The sequence below is a fragment of the Clarias gariepinus genome, chromosome 23 (assembly GCF_024256425.1).
Source record: "Clarias gariepinus isolate MV-2021 ecotype Netherlands chromosome 23, CGAR_prim_01v2, whole genome shotgun sequence".
Lineage (NCBI taxonomy): Eukaryota > Metazoa > Chordata > Actinopteri > Siluriformes > Clariidae > Clarias > Clarias gariepinus.
In genome coordinates, this window is record NC_071122.1 from 4,933,506 (window position 1) to 4,949,591 (window position 16,086).

Here is a 16,086-nt window from a genome sequence, read left to right on the forward strand (position 1 = left end):
TAGGTCAGAAGGTGTTGATGAATTTTCAATAACAGAAGCTCTGACATGGTTTATGTACTGTAAGTGCACTCTGTATTGTTTCTATAGCAACAGCTAATTGACAGGGACTTGCATGCCGAACAATCTGCATATTACAGATTAACACCATGTGTGAACACTAATATGGGAAAATTCTCTCCGAGGTGATGTTTAATTAATTTTGATGGAAGGAGTCTGCAGTGTCAGCACTTCAGAACAGTCAGAGGTGAAGGTCAAATATATATATATATATATATATATATATGTATATATATTTTTTTTTTTGGTGACATTCAAAACATAAGCCTTTTTGTGGTTACATGGTAACATGATAAGAAATTGTTTTATTCTTATTTAAAGAGAGTGTGGGACTCGTTATAGCTGCTGTACCATACATGTAAGTGAGAACGAGAACATAAAAAGATTTTTTTTAAAGTATGCGGCTTTAGTAAATAAAAAAGCTCGCTGTTATATAAAAGGAATAAAACACTTGATTATTTTCCTATTATAGCATGACACAATTTATTTTTATACAAGAACGTGTTTATTCGTTTATCCCTACTGCAGGAGGAACAAAATGCTTTGTATGACCTGATCTATTTGCTCGGCTCAGACTCGAGTATATACTTTAGCACCTCCGTAAAAAACAAGCTGTAAAAGCCTTTTTAAATTAGCCTATTAAACTGGAACGCATTGTTTAGGGGCAAGTTTGTGCCTTTTTGCTAAAAGCCCATATTATGATTGTTACAGAAGATTAAATGTTCTGAGAAGAGCCGCTAGTCTGAGAGCCCTTTCTAAACGAGTTTATTAATAATTATTCTCGAGGGTTGTTGTTCGGCTCGGTGTGTTTTCTCTGACAGATCATTTCCCCAGTCTGACTTTGGTAAAAAGATTGCCTTCTGATTATTCAAGACGAGCTGGATTATCACCGAGCCAAACAGCAAACCCACAATAGCCTCTTAGGAAGAAGCATTTTCATCCTTCTTTTTTTCTTATGCTTTGTCCCTTTTATTCTAGGAGTTGCTACATGGGATCATTTGATCCGCAAGACCCGGCACAGGTTTTATGTCAGATCTCCTTCCTTTCACCACCCTCCCATTTTCTAACCGCATTTGGAACTAGAACTGTAAGTATTGGATGGGTTCTATGGAGCGTAGGGTCAATGGTATTCCCCAAGGACTTAAAAGTGGCTACCCAGAAGTGCTGGGGATCAAATCCCTGACCTTCTGATCACCAACTCCATAATCCCAACCACCTTTGCCACCAATTTTTAAAAGAAATCTTTATATAGAAAGACACAACTTATTTGCTTTTAATTAACTGCAAAGGCAGGCAAAGTGCAAAATAAACTTTACCCAGTGGACACATCCTAGTTCACTGACGGGGAAACATTGAGGAACAACATGCAAGGTCTAAGAAATGGTCTTTCCCAAAACGTTAAAGATATTTTATGTAAGAAATTAAAATCTTATATAGTATATCTTATAATACTAATATAGATATAAAATAATCGATGTAGAAGTGTTGTAATGAAGCCCCAGTCAATTATACAGCATATTACCATAACAGCATGTCCCTGTTTGTCTCCTCTTATGTCACAGCAATGTGGCAGTATTTAAAATTTACATTTAATGTTCCATCCATGAAACAAGTTCCAGTTTTCACTTCCACTGACCTCACTATCAACTCTTTTTCCTTAACAATGCAATGCAGGTTGTCATGTTTGCAAGAAACCGCATGAACTCATCTGTCCTGAAAGCTTACCGCTTTTGCTCTGACACTGAAGACTCCTTCCTTTATCGCGAAATAAACATCCCCTCATAGCAAACTTTACCACATCAACAATTTCTCACCTCTTGTTAATCTGTTTATGTTAAACATCCCCGTACAAGTACTGTGAAAGACCTGTTGCTATAGAAACGGTAACATAGTAGAAAAAAATGACTTCAAATTCAAATTTTATTTGTCACATACACAAACGTACTGTGTATGTTTGTGTATGTGACAAATAAAATTTGAATTTGAAGTCATTTTTTTCTAGCTACTGCTTCTTTTAGTTCATACGAGAAGCCTCGACAAATCATTATCTCAAAAGAATACCCCACTCTGCCCCTGCTCAGGCAAATCCAGTTATGCAACTTTAAGTCAGGAACAGGTCTTTAAAAGGTCATCATTTAAATAAAGAGGATGTTTCTCCGTGTCTCTCGTGTTTTGGTCCTGAAGAGACGTGGTGCTATTGTGCTTCAAACTAAATCTGGAGTTTTAATACACAAGAACCTGTCATTACTGTTTTTGTTACCAAAGCAATATAAAGCAGTGGCTGTGAGTTCTCTGGACTATGAGTTGACCTTCAGTAAACATCTACTAAGAAGCCATTTTCCTCAGCACCGCTTTAGCTACTGGTTTCTGTTAGCCTCAAGAGTAATCAGAACATCGCCCTATGGAAAAGTCACACAAACTTCACATGAGAATAATTACATAAGGTTTTTAGACAGGTCTATTTTTTACATATTGTGCATGTATTTTTATTCCTGGCGAACATTAAAGGCAAAGCAGGACTTTGTGCAGAAATGTTGAATGTTCATGACAGCAGTGGGCTCTGAGCCACCTCGGCCAGGATCACAGGTGTACGGCCTTCATTAAAATGTTTGCATTGTTGAAATGTTTTACTGCGGCTAAACGTCTCATTACTGCTTGAAGTCTTTTGTAAAAAATAATGGCTTTTATGCCTTTTATTCACCAGAAATTTCATCAAGCCGCTCATACACATGGCTTTTCTCCCCAATACAAATATGATTAATTAATTAATAATTTTTTTATTTAATTAATTTACTTTTTTTTTTATAAAATTTTATTTTTTTCCTTCATTTACACACATTACTTTGACACATTTTGTTTTTTAATAACTGTCATGCGTGTTAACTTCAGTTCACGTGCCGTTTCATAACACAGCGTGCTTAAATTTGAAAATTCTCACATGTACTTATATCTGAGAGACATACAATCATGTGGAGAAATAGATGTATTTTCTTCATTAGATTCAGAAAAATTAGCAGCAAGGTAAATGTGAAGATCTCTCGACCCTGAACGCCTGCTCACTCACTGTGTGTTCCCATTTCTCCATGTCCGGCTAATCTTCCTTATCTTAATAGCATCCCAACCCTATCTGCCACCAAGCAGGGAGCAATCGACCCGAAGTGTCTCTTTGTCAGCCGGCTCGATAGCAGCCTGCTAGCTCTTTTACTCAAATCGCTCGAAACCACCTGTACATCAATATTTTCTCATGTTGCTATCATGGCAAACTTCTTTTTAGGATTTCGCGTTCGCACAGACGCACTGGCACTTCTGACTGACTACTGACTTGGCATGACATTCCTTGTTCTTTATATACCAGATTTAGCTACATCACGTACAATCACCATCAGGACACTGCTTTTTAAATCATTTTTGTGTTACAAGACTGACAAGAGCTGCCATCAGTCACACTGCTGACCCTGCTGAGACCTTTATAAACCTTATTCCTTTCTCAAATCCACATCCTAGTTAAGAAATTGAATTATAAGCTCTATTTGGATTGGATTAAATTTAAAAGGGGGGTGGGGTAATGAAATTATAACTGGTGGGATTTTAGTCTTGTCGAAATTGATCTTGTCATTTTTTATGGACTGTACTGGAAAGATCATACCATGTGTTACTGTAGCTACCATAAAATGCAGTTGATTTTGTTCTTCTATAAGGGGTTGCCACAGCAGTTTATTTTAACCATTTATCATTTATTAAGAAACAAATTTCTGTGCTCGATACCAGAAAATGTTAAGTTTTCACAGCATTATGTCTGAAGGTTACAAAGCGCTGACAATTAGAATTAATTCCTTTAATCTCTTTGCAGAAAACCTCACCAATTACACAGATGATTTAATCTCTGTATGTGGCATGGCTGCTCTGCACGTCCCTGTGAATGAGACTGTTACTATAGAAATACTGTATACTATTTACAGTTATATACAGTTGTATTAGCTAGGCATTAATATAAACCTGCACTACTGTCAGAGCTGCTGTTATAAAGAAATCAATCGACACCTTCTGATTAATCAGAATCCAGAATTTGATTGCACTATGGAAGCATGTGACCGTTATTATATCAACAGCATCATTACACTGGAACATCAAATTCCACTCAGCGTGTTTCAGGGACACCATTGTGACATGCATTCATTTTGGCTTGTTTTAATCACAGGAATAGGGCTAATATACTGACACATACTTTAGTGTCTTGCATCCTTTTTTGTTCCAGTTGCTGAAACCGTGCATGTATGAATTGCCAGACCTACTGATTGATTAGGACCCTGCGGTGTTACAGGCTGCCAAATATCGCCATCTGTTGGCTTGATATATAGAAAAATGAACTTGTCTATATATCAAGTAATCTCAAATATAATGAAATAAATGTACAGAGTTAAAGACTATATAGCATCAACCTTTGGTATTATACATTTATTTATTTTTTTAATAGTGTTTAATCAGTGTTAGAATCAAATTAGATGAAATCTTCACGTTCAACTACTGTACACTGATGCCCTTCTTCACCTTGGCTTCACTGTTTTTTAGCCTTTCCTTTTTTACTCGTTCTGCCTAATGCCTTTGTTGCTTTAATACAATAAGTAGTAAACTGTTTATTAACCTTAAATGTACATTCACAGCCTACAGTGGCATGAAAAAGTTTGCAAACCTTTTGGAATCATAACAAGTGACACAAATCATTCACATATGTAAATCCTTGAGTTAGCCAAATGGATTCAGGTAGTAGCATACCTAAAGTCTTGTTAAGAAAATGAGTTTGGAGGAGTGGACTAGAGACTGATTAAAAACACTCAAACTTTTTGAGTTTGCTCCGCACAAGAAGAATTCCCTTATTTGAGTCATGCCTCATCAAAAATAGCTTTCAGAGAATCTGTGATTAAGACTTGTTGATTTACATTACGCTAGAAAAGGGTACAAGTGATTCCAAAGACTTTGGAAATGTACCGCTCTACTTTTAGGCAACTGTTGCTACTCTGGCAACAAGTGGCCGCCCAGTCAAAATGACGCAAAGAGCACAACAAAGAATCATCAACCAAACTAGTTAACATTTGTGTTCATGAGTCTACAGTACATAAAACATTGAACAAGTACGGTGTCCTTGGCAGGACACCACAAAGGAAGCCGCTTGACCAGAGACACCACAATGGATGTCGCTTCTTACTAAAAAAAAACATTGCTGCAAACCTGACGTTGGCCAAAGAGCATGTTGACACTCCACAGCAGTATCGGCAAAATGTTTTATGCACTGATGAAACTAAGATTTAACTATTTAGAGAGAACATGCAGCTTTACATCATTACTTATCATGATTAGGGTCTGATTTGCTACATCAGAGCCTGGCCAGCTTGCAGTCATTACAGGGAAGATGAATTCCCAAAGCATATCAGAAGATTCTTCAGGATAATGTGAGAATGTCTATAAATCATCTTTAACTCTGTAGAAGTTGGGTGATGCCTGTGGGACAATGAACCAAAACACCAGAGCAGGTCCACAGGAGAATGGCTTTTGAAACAAAATCCGCCTTTTGGGGAGACCTGAACCCAGTAGAGATGCTATGGAAGACTTGAAGAGAGTCTAAAGAATATAATGGAGCTAAAGCAGTTCCGCCAGCAAGAAGGGTCTAAAATTCATCTTGAACAATGTGCAGGTCTGATCCACAGCCACAGTAAGGGGGGGGGGGCGGGGGGGGATCAACCAGTTATTTATTCCAAGGGTTCACTTACTTTTTCCACTGCTGTTTTGCATGTTGTATGAGTATGTTCAATAAAGACATGAAAGATCAGAATTTTTGGAGGTTATGATTTTTCTATTATATACAGTAGCCACATTATACTCGTCAATACCCTTTACTCTGATTATGATTTTACATTTTATGACAAATTAATGCAGAAGGTATCCCAATCCCAGTTTGACTTGAACACCCCATATAATATTTCTAAATCTCCAGCTTTAGCTTGAATTATTTGCCTGCTTTATTTCTGAGTTGTCAGTGTTGGCAAATGTGTCATAATCACTTCTTGTGTTTTTCCACACTTCAGTGTTCAGGTGTTCAGGCAGCAGGCGGTAAATTGTCTGAAGCACAACATGTTGTGGACAATAGGCTAATTATGAGGATGGGGCTCACTGAGTGCTCAGCAATATATCACCAGCAGAGCAGTATTTAGGCTAAATCACAGTACGCTTGTTTTTTTGCGTCCTCTATGTCGCCTGGTGAATGAGCAGTGACCATGCGTGTGCACGGACAGCCGTGTATATGATTACATTTAAGCAGTAAATGCACACTGATGTGATTATTGTCCGGGGTGTGATGTCCTTGATCTTTAAGCAGTTGTGGCATTCTCACTCTCTCATGTTCAGTAACCGTAGTTTGAAGGAGAGAAAAGCAACATTTTCTTTACTCAAGGTTAATATTAGATAGAAATTTGGCCCTGCATTGATCACCCTTAAACAAAACCCAGGTTAATGGTTTCAGTTTCATCTGTCTTACAGAGATGATAAAACCCACACAATTAACATATTTTTCTATAAACCTATATTCATCGAGTCAAATGTTTAATTTGAAGGATTTTCAGCAGTATCCAAGATTTGTTTTGTAATGCAGTCTTAGCTTAGCTAGTTTCTTTGACTGAAATGTTGGTGTACTTTCACTTTAGCTTCACCTTGGAGCAGCTCAGCACTGAGGTGTAAACTCCTACAGCTATGAAACTGAGAAGAGAGACTTGCTGTTTCACCAACTTACTAAATTAAACCAGTCATTAACTCAGACCACTACAATCTAGCTCAGTGACAACACTGTAGGAATTTAAAATATATCTTTTTATAAGGCTATATACACTATATGGCCAAATGTTTGTGGACACCTGACCATAATTATGTGGTGAATATTCCATTATAGATGATTTCCCCTTCACTCCACTCATCTGGGAAGGCTTTCACTGAGATGTTGTGGCGTGGCTGTGGGGAGTTATGTTCATTCAGTATTCATTCATAGGAGAATTAGTGAGCTCAGTCGCGGAGCTCAGATATATGTATAAGGCTAAAAGCTGTTCATGACTTAAATCCGCTGTAATGTATATTTGTCCACAAGCAAGTAACAAAGTGGTAGATTCAGTTGAACAGAATAAAATTAATCTTTTTGTAGCACTAAAATTTTGTTATTAAGTTTTCTTAAATTTAAATTTTATTTGTCACATACACAACCATACATAGTATGATATGTAGTGAAATCCTCATATGACCTAAAAATAATAAAGGTAATGTATACTGGAAAGACAGAGAGACAGGAGAATTTTACTGCAATAGGAAAAATCCACGGAGAAGAATTGTGTACAAATTTACAATTTACAAAAGTCGCATTAGAGTATTCGATGTCGCAACTTGATGCATGTAGTCATGTACAGTATACATGGTCAAGTGTATGTCCATGCTGCTATGAGCACAGGATAACACGGCAAGCTAAAATCATCTCATTACTGGTTCCTTGAACATGACAGTGAGGTCACTGTACTAAAACAGGCTTCATAGTCACCAGATCTCAATTCAATAGATGGAATTCTTTGGGTTTTGGTGGAACGTTGGATTCACATCATGGTTGTGGAACTCTGTGATGCTCCCATGTTAATATCGACATCTTTAGGGAATGTTGTTGAATCTGTGCCATGAAGAATCAAGGCAGTTTTGGCTAATCATACATACATGCTAAGTGATATAAACCAAATCAATTTTTATTTGCCTTTAGATTACAAGAGGCTAAATACTACAAGTTTATTAGGTTGTGGTCACAATATATTATTCCCAACCCCCCCTAATGTCACTAGAGGGGCTCTGTAGCTTTAATCTTTTATAATGGTTTAAGTATTATTTGTTGTCAAACTGGCATATTGTTCCTTTTTTGTTACAAAAAAAATTTATAATAATTAAAAATAATAATAAATGGAAGCGCTTGCATTTGGTCTTTAATTTAGGTTAGGTGTCTGTCTCTTTAAAAACACAGGTGCATTGTGGGTAATCACGTTAGCAAATCAGAGCAAATTTATGCTATTTTTCCAAAAATTTGTCAAAGAATTAACGAATTGATTAACGAATTAAAAAAAAAACGATTAAATTCCGAGAAAGTATTAAGTTGAATAACGCGGAACGTTGAATTCGCGACGTATAGGGTAAAAAAAAAAAAAAAAAGGAGACTCACGCGAGAGCCGCTGCGGCCGTTGCCATGGTACCCCTAGAGTCGCGTTTAAAATAAGCTAGCATAGCAGGCTAGTTCTCCAGCGCCGCCAGGATGTCGTCTCCTGAACACTTGGACGCGCTCCGAAAACAAAATAAGGAGCTGCTGCAGAAGTTGAAACATTACACTGAAACGCGTGTAAATGTAGACAGTTCAAGCAAACAGTTCGAAAGTGAAACACTGAAGACTGAAGATGTTCGGAAATTCGCGCGGACGCGGCTGACAGAAAGAAATGGAAGTTTATTACATGTCTCGGATTATTTTATAAATCTGTCTGTCAGTGAAAACCGAGCAAAAGTGCCGCGAAATGCTTTGTGTAAACCGAAAAACTTGAATGAAAAGCGTGGCATGAAAACACCAGACCTGGCAGGTGAGCAACCGGAAACCGATTTTTTACACGGTTACTTCCGGTTTGTTGTGCAGTTTAATCCAGTGATTCTTAAATCAAAGTCGGGTACATGGTTTCTTTTTTTCCCTTCAGTGATCGAAATCAAAGCGCGTGTTGTAAATGTTCTCATGGTTATTGTTCATAACCTCATAATTAAGTAGCATGTAAATCATGTCTATCTGAACATCATGTGCAGTGTGGTTAAAAAAGTTCTGAAATAATTATTAATGTCCAAAATGTACATGATGTGGTATCAAAAATTCTCAAATGTTTCGAAAAAGACAATGAGCATGTACTTGATTGAGCTGCGGACCCTCGCATTTTTTCAGTCATGGAGATGATGGGCTCCTCCACTGAGAAGACTGTTGCTTTGTCTCAGGGTAGTACCCGAAAAGACATACGTCGAAAGCCATACGTCGATGTCACTTGTACCAGCAGCGAAAATCTTGGGCTGTGGACAATGTAAAACATTGTATTGTTCTCTGATGAGTTCACCTTCACTGTCTTTCCCACATCTGGGAGAGTTACAGTGTGGAGAAGCTCCAAAGAAGCATACCTCCCAGACTGTTGCATGCCCAGAGTGAAGCATGGGGGTGGATCAGTGATGGTTTGGGCTGCAATATCATGGTATTCCCTAGGCCCAGTACTTGTGCTAGATGGGCGCGTCACTGCCAAGGACTACCGAACCATTCTGGAGGACCAGGTGCACCCAACGGTTCAAACATTGTATCCTGAAGACGGTGGCGTGTATCAGGATGATAATGCACGAATACACACAGCAAGACTGGTGACGGAGTGGTTCGATGAACATGAAAGTGAAGTTGAACATCTCCCATGGCCTGCACAGTCACCAGATCTAAATATTATTAAGCCACTTTGGGATGTCCGGATCATATTCTGCAAGAAGAATGGCTCAAACAAATCCCTTTGGCCACTGTGCTTGTCTTGTATCAGTCATTCCCAATACAAATTGTATTGGCTGCAAAAAGAGGCTCTACACCATACCAATAAATTATTGTGGTCTAAAATCAGGTGTTTCAGTTTCATTGTCCAACCCCTGTATATTTTAGTTAATCTTTTTAGCTGTATTTCTGTTTAATGGTGCAACATCTGATAAATAAAGTAGTTCCTGTTATGATATACAGATTAAAAACAGTTAGGTGTGTGCAGGAAGTGAAAATTATGCTAGCAAAACAGTACATGGCGCATTTATCACTTTCCCTAAAAATTCAGTCGTAGATACATGACCAGGGACCCTTCTTTATACGCTTATGATGTCGTTTATATTTGCATGGAGTTTCCCATGCACGTTGAAGGATGAATGCGCCAAACAATCTAATAAAATTAGGGGAATAACACATTGGCTCAGGCCTGGATTTCTAACAACTTTGTTTATGATGATCTCTTTTCCTCAGAAGTGTCGTCAGACGAGGAAGCAAAGCATTCGTCAGAAGATGTCCTCCGTCTAGACCAAGGAAACACTCATCTACATGTTCACTTTAAACCTAAAAGAGCGGTTCAGCCCAAGTTTATTATCTCAAAAGACAACGGTCAAGTGAGTGAAAGTTTAATAAATGTGGTGGTAAAGATGTTGGATTACCGATTGGAAGGCTGTGAATTTACAAAAGTTTTGATCTTGGATGTTTACTGTGAATACACTTTGGCTGAAGTTGTTTAAACTGTTTGTTTAAGCAACTGTTTATGGACATCGACTTTATGCATGATACAAGTAATTGTTCCAATTACTGTCTACATATTATTTCACATATGATTTACTATACAGTATCAAAATTCCAAGGGAGCAAAACTTAGTACATACACTTAGTTGACTGTGCCTTTAAACAGCATGAAAAAATCCAGAAAATTATGTCATGGGCATCATAGGTTAATTGACCTGTGAATTTATTTTTTTACAATCTACAACTCAGTGCTTGTTTGTTTGAAATTATGCATCATATCTGGTGTAAAACTAGCAATGCATTTCATAAAAAGAGCATACCAACAGTCAAACATGATGGTGGTAGTTTGAAGGTCTGTGGCTACTTTGCAGCTTCAGGACCAAGACAACTTGCCATAGTTGATAGATCCAGGAATTCTGCACTCTACTAGAAAATCGTAAGGGAGAATGTCCGGCCATCAGTTTGTGACCTTAAGCTCTAGGGCACTTGGGTTATGCAGCAGGACATTGATCCGAAAAGCACCAGGAAGTCCACCTCTAAATGGATAAAAAAAACAAAACTAAAGTTTTGGAGTGGCCTAGTCAAAGTCTGGACTTAAATCCTAATTAAAATCCTTGAACAGGCCGTTCATGCTAAAAAAAAAAAAAAATCTCTCTGAATTAAAGCAATTCTGCATAGAAAAGTGGGCCAGAATTCCTCCAGAGTGATGTAAAAGACTTCTGCCAGTTGTGTGGCACAACCAATTATTAGGTTTAGTCAATAGGTTTATCAATTACCTTTTCACATAGAACATTTTAGCTATAAATTAGTTAAAGAGTTTTGTGATTTTTAATTTGTTATTGCACGTGACACATCAATTACCACATTAGTGGTAAGTAATTAAATAAAACCAATTAATAATAACCAAGACAGTAATTTCTACACTATCAATTAGCAATTCCTTTAACAAAAGATGTGACTATTCAGTAGGTGATTTAGCTTTTGCTGGTGTTCTTACAGAGTGTTGATGGCAGAGTCAGGTTTCCATGTGCAGACGATGAGCTGAAGACTGCCTCTGAGTCAGAGAGACGACGTGTGCAGCCTTTACTAGGATATGACTGGATAGCTGGTAGGTTTGAAGGGAAAATCATATGAATTTTTCTGTTCTTTTTGTGATATAAACCCAGATCAATAGATCGTCTATTCTTTTGTAACATTTGTGTGTGAGAATATGAAAATCAATAAGAGGAAAACCCAAAATCTTTTTCTCTCTCTGGAGAATGTAATTTTAAAAAATAATTGTAATTTTACTTGCAAAGTGAAATCTTCTCTGTCAAAGACAATGCAAATTGTAAACATTTAAGAGTTTTGCATAAACTGCCTGTGGGTTTTCATTGTATGTGATTTTTGACAAAAATTTTAAGGCAAATATTTTTTTTAATTCATGCTTCTGGTAATTAAAACATGAACTGCAGATGATCTGGATAAAGGAAAGGTGCTGGAGCAGTCACTTATCCAACCTTGCCTTGATGTGTTTAGGCCTGCTTGATGCTGAGAGCTCCCTGACCGTGCGCTCAGAGCACTTCTTCAACGAGCTTCGGACATTTCGCCAAGTCAATAAGGAAGAGTGTGTCCACGGTGGTTCCTCATGGTCAGAAGGAAACCACATGTTCCCACATGTTTTTATTTGTCATATGGAAGCTTTTATGTTTAGATTTACAAGTGTGTGTGTGCAAATGTTTTGCAAGAAATAAATTTTTACTTGATAAACGAGTGAGGTCTTAAGATACGTTATACATATGCGTTTTGTCTGCCGAGCGTCATGTGAGCACAACTAGGCCAATGGTTCTTCTCTCTCTGCTGGATTGTGGGTAATTGTCTCCCATGCTCAGGCTCCGGTGCGTGCGTTACTAGTATAGCCAACATTTGCGCGCATGGACTGTTTACTATCACATTGTTACCGTGTGTGTGGTAATTATTATTATTATTTTTTTTTTGTGTCCTAGTGTAGTGACTGCTCTTTAGTAACTGTACTGCAACAATAGCCTCCATGAAGAAAAAGGTTAAAAAGGCTGTAGTCGTGCGGGAGATCGATGTTTGTGTTGAACACCTTTAGGATAAAACACATCAGAATCTAGCAGAAAGCTTTCCCACAAGAGTGGAGGTTATTATAACAGTAAAGTCAGAAAAAGTGAAAGGTTCAAAAAGCACATGTGGCTGTGATGGTCCATGTATTATATTTTTTATATACCATTGACTCAGCTCTTGTGACGTCAGATACTTTTTCTGAAAAACAAATTTAAAGTTAGTTTTGGATAAACCACTGACCTGTGGAAACATGTATTTTCCTTGTAGGGTGCCAACATTTAAATTTCTGCCATGACATTTGCAATTTCCTTATTTGATACATCTGAAAAACATGCAAATGTTATATATCACCTGCCGTAAAGAGCTGATTCGCGGTCACATACAGTAAATAGATAGCACAGCTATTAGTAAAGCAGCTCTTACAATTAGACTGTTTTGCCTTTTTTCTTTCTGCCAGCATACTTGAGGGTTTTTACAGTATTTTATTACCCATGTCCCCTTATTGTGTTAGTAATTTCTGTGATTTTTTTTGTAAATATTGGCACACCTGCTTGTTATTTAGTCCAATATCTCTTGCATAAATAAAAAAGAATTAGCAAGCAGTAATCCCCTAAAAATGCACACGGGATAAAGTAACATTTTTTGTTGTCAAGACTGGATTAGGAAAATGTTTGCAGAGTAAATTCCCAGAGTCATTTGAAACATTGTTTGTTTGACTTGTGACAGGCTTCCTGTTGAAACAGCCCCCGGTGAGGATGATGTGACTAATAACGAGCACACTCCAGAGACACACCAATGTGAGACTCTCTTGTGTTTGTATATGTAACATTTTATCAATATGTCGTCTTTAATCTCGTCTTTAAACGATCTGGTCATTTTAACAATCCTTTGTAGGCACGTTCTGCTACAGAATAAACAGTCGGCTTTTTGCAACTCCCCTGGATTCTCAAGCTGCGTGTCCTGTTTGCAGGATGCCCAAAGAAAAGCATCCACACACAGAGAACCAGCCTGCGTTTATCAGGTGTGACTGTGATTTTTGAAAAGTCTGTGTTTCTAGGATGCATCTGTACACTGTTAGGTTTAACCTTGTTCATGTGACAGGGTCAGCATTCCTTGCACAACACTTCTGCCAGCGTACGAATACAAAGCGCACCGCCGCTGCAGCTTCGATCCATCGGACAGTCTCGGCCTGCCCGCTGTGAGTTCTCACATGGAGTTTTGAAAGTTTAAGTGGTTAAAACACTGTTGTTAAAGGTGAAGTATGTAAGAGCTATTGAGGAATATACTTGCTTTATGGGCATTGCTTTGGGTACTCATGCAGCACTGTCTGTCTGGATGGACGAACACCTCGATGGGAACAGGCTCCAAGATGAGCAGCCTCGATCTAAGAAGCTCTGTGGAGATCAGGCCTTCAGCCCATCCTGCAAAACAACTGGTAAGAACTTAATGACTCACTTATCCGCTTATCCATCCATCTGTCACCATAATCTTCAAATTTGGAATTACATAAAAAAATTTGCAAACTAATAAAAATAAATTATAAGTTAAAATTTAATAAAATGTAATTTAATAAATAAAGATGTAATACTCATTATTTATTTGCCAAAGCCACAGGGGGCTGCAGATGAGGAGTGAAAGAGCCACATGTGGCATTCAAACCGCGAGTTGTCGACCCTTGCTCTATCTTCTTCCCCATGAGTGTACAAATAATAATTTAGTTGTCAACAGCAGGGTAATTCCCACATTATGGATGTGACTGAGTAAATCTTTTGCTGACTAAGTATGCAAATTGTGGTATCATGTACATGTGAGGGGAAAATATGTGTTCATTTCAATTTTACACACATGTCTGTAGAGTGTATTTACGGTATGTGTAGTTATATATACTGTAAATAAATGCCTATAAACGGTACATACAATTTAAATGACACGAGACTGCATGCTGTGGTTAAGTACATGGAAGTAAGAGTAAGTGTACTAAATATATATATTTAACATATATTAACAATGTATTTTAAACATTTGTTTTGCGCTGACTGTAGGGAATTACATAATGTGTACATCAATAAAGTTGACATTTGTTTGCTTTGTTTCCATGGTTATATTGACATTTGCATGAAAGTGCTCTGAACTCTTTCCACTAAGGTCTTAAATGTTCATTCTTATCCTTATGATGGCCTGGTACATTTACATTTAGGGATTTGGCAGATGCCCTTATCGACTTACATACTACACATACACTTACAAAGCGGGCCTTGCTCAAGGACCCAACAGTGGTAACTTGGTGGTTGTGGGTTTTAAACCGGGGACCTTCCATGCCATAGACCAATGTCTTAACCACTGAGCTTCTCCTGACCCCTGTCACATGATTACTTATAAATTAAGTGACTAGTCATGTACACTCCTCTTGAGGTCAAGAACTTGAAACCTGATTATGTTTTCTTTATTGCATGTATTCTTGCATGGTGTGCGTTTTTTTTTTGTTGTTGTTGTCATTTTTTTATTCTGCATGCTAGTTAGATTTGCCAAGAAATACTTCAAAATATGTTCATTTTCAATAATGACTAATTTAAAAATAAACAGTATTCGGCAAAATAATTCTGCTGCCCATACATGGAAAAATATAGCGTACACATCCTTAGTGCTTATTAGAGAAATATGTATTGCATGTTATTTTTGCATGTCTTTATATGTGCATATCCGTAGGCTGTTTTTTTTTCTTGTTGTTTTTTTTTTTTTTACTTCAAGACTATGACATTTAAATGCTGGGATCTTCCGAAGTGTTGGAATTATATACTGTACGTTACCTTTTGATATATATACCCCCCCGGTTTAAAAATGTTCTTGTCTGTGACCTTTTTTTTCCGATTGTTATCTTTCCTCTACTGTTTTGCAGATTGTTGCTGATTTTTGTTGTTGTTATTATTCATGTTACACCTTAATTTTTAGGGTCCTTCTGGGTCCAGGGATAAATGCTGCTCACTATACACACAAACACACGCGCACACACACGCGCACACACACACACACTCTCTCTCTTCTATAGAGTTCCCTTGCTATAGCCTAACGGATACATTATGATTAACTACATATTCTTCTGTACAGACAAGGTATATGATTCAGAAATTAGAGTAAGACTACTCTGAATGTGCTAAAAAGTGTTGAAATGCAGAACAATTATGAAATTAAGTGGGGGTTTTTTGCATTCTTGCACTACAGCAAACATTTTTTTTAAATGTATTAAAAAAAACTCTACTAATATTTTTTTTATCATATATTTTTATCTATTTAAAATTATAGTGCTGATAAATAGTATTGAGACAGAAGTCAAATTCATTGCTTTAATGACATTCTTAAGTTTCTTTTGGTATGACTGGATGAGCGGCTGCAGTGGAGGGGGAATTTTAAACACTGTGAGAATTATTTATTTATTTTTAATACATTTTTAGTCACCTTGTAGCTCTGCAGTCATTCACATCAGTGTGAGTTTCTCTTCTCAGCACTGAGATCAGCTGGATATTTTTGGTTTTTGGAAAGCCTGATACCAAACAAAAACTGAACAAAAAAAGTTTGGCAAGATGACCAGAATTAGGACATTTTTGGCAGAAGGTTAGAATGTTCTAGCAATG

At 37.4% G+C, this 16,086-nt stretch overlaps 1 protein-coding gene across 1 annotated transcript; it reads left to right on the forward strand.

Annotated features, from left to right (window-relative positions):
- Positions 1-8,325: 8,325 nt before the first annotated feature.
- On the forward strand, positions 8,326-14,542 carry miip (migration and invasion inhibitory protein). Its single transcript, XM_053484275.1, has 9 exons — positions 8,326-8,693; positions 10,127-10,266; positions 11,390-11,498; positions 11,909-12,020; positions 13,184-13,254; positions 13,352-13,478; positions 13,559-13,655; positions 13,779-13,892; positions 14,066-14,542. The coding sequence occupies exons 1-9, from the start codon at positions 8,378-8,380 to the stop codon at positions 14,090-14,092; spliced, it is 1,113 nt and encodes a 370-aa protein (XP_053340250.1). The 5' UTR covers positions 8,326-8,377; the 3' UTR covers positions 14,093-14,542.
- The last annotated feature ends 1,544 nt before the right edge of the window (positions 14,543-16,086 follow it).

What these genes read in the sequence shown, in the direction of transcription:
- miip (XM_053484275.1), top strand. Translation starts at nt 8,378, where the DNA reads ATGTCGTCTCCTGAACACTTGGACGCGCTCCGAAAACAAAATAAGGAG. An exon ending in AGGATATGACTGGATAGCTG is followed by an intron (nt 11,499 to 11,908) that starts GTAGGTTTGAAG and finishes TGATGTGTTTAG; the next exon opens with GCCTGCTTGATGCTGAGAGC. An exon ending in GTCCACGGTGGTTCCTCATG is followed by an intron (nt 12,021 to 13,183) that starts GTCAGAAGGAAA and finishes GACTTGTGACAG; the next exon opens with GCTTCCTGTTGAAACAGCCC.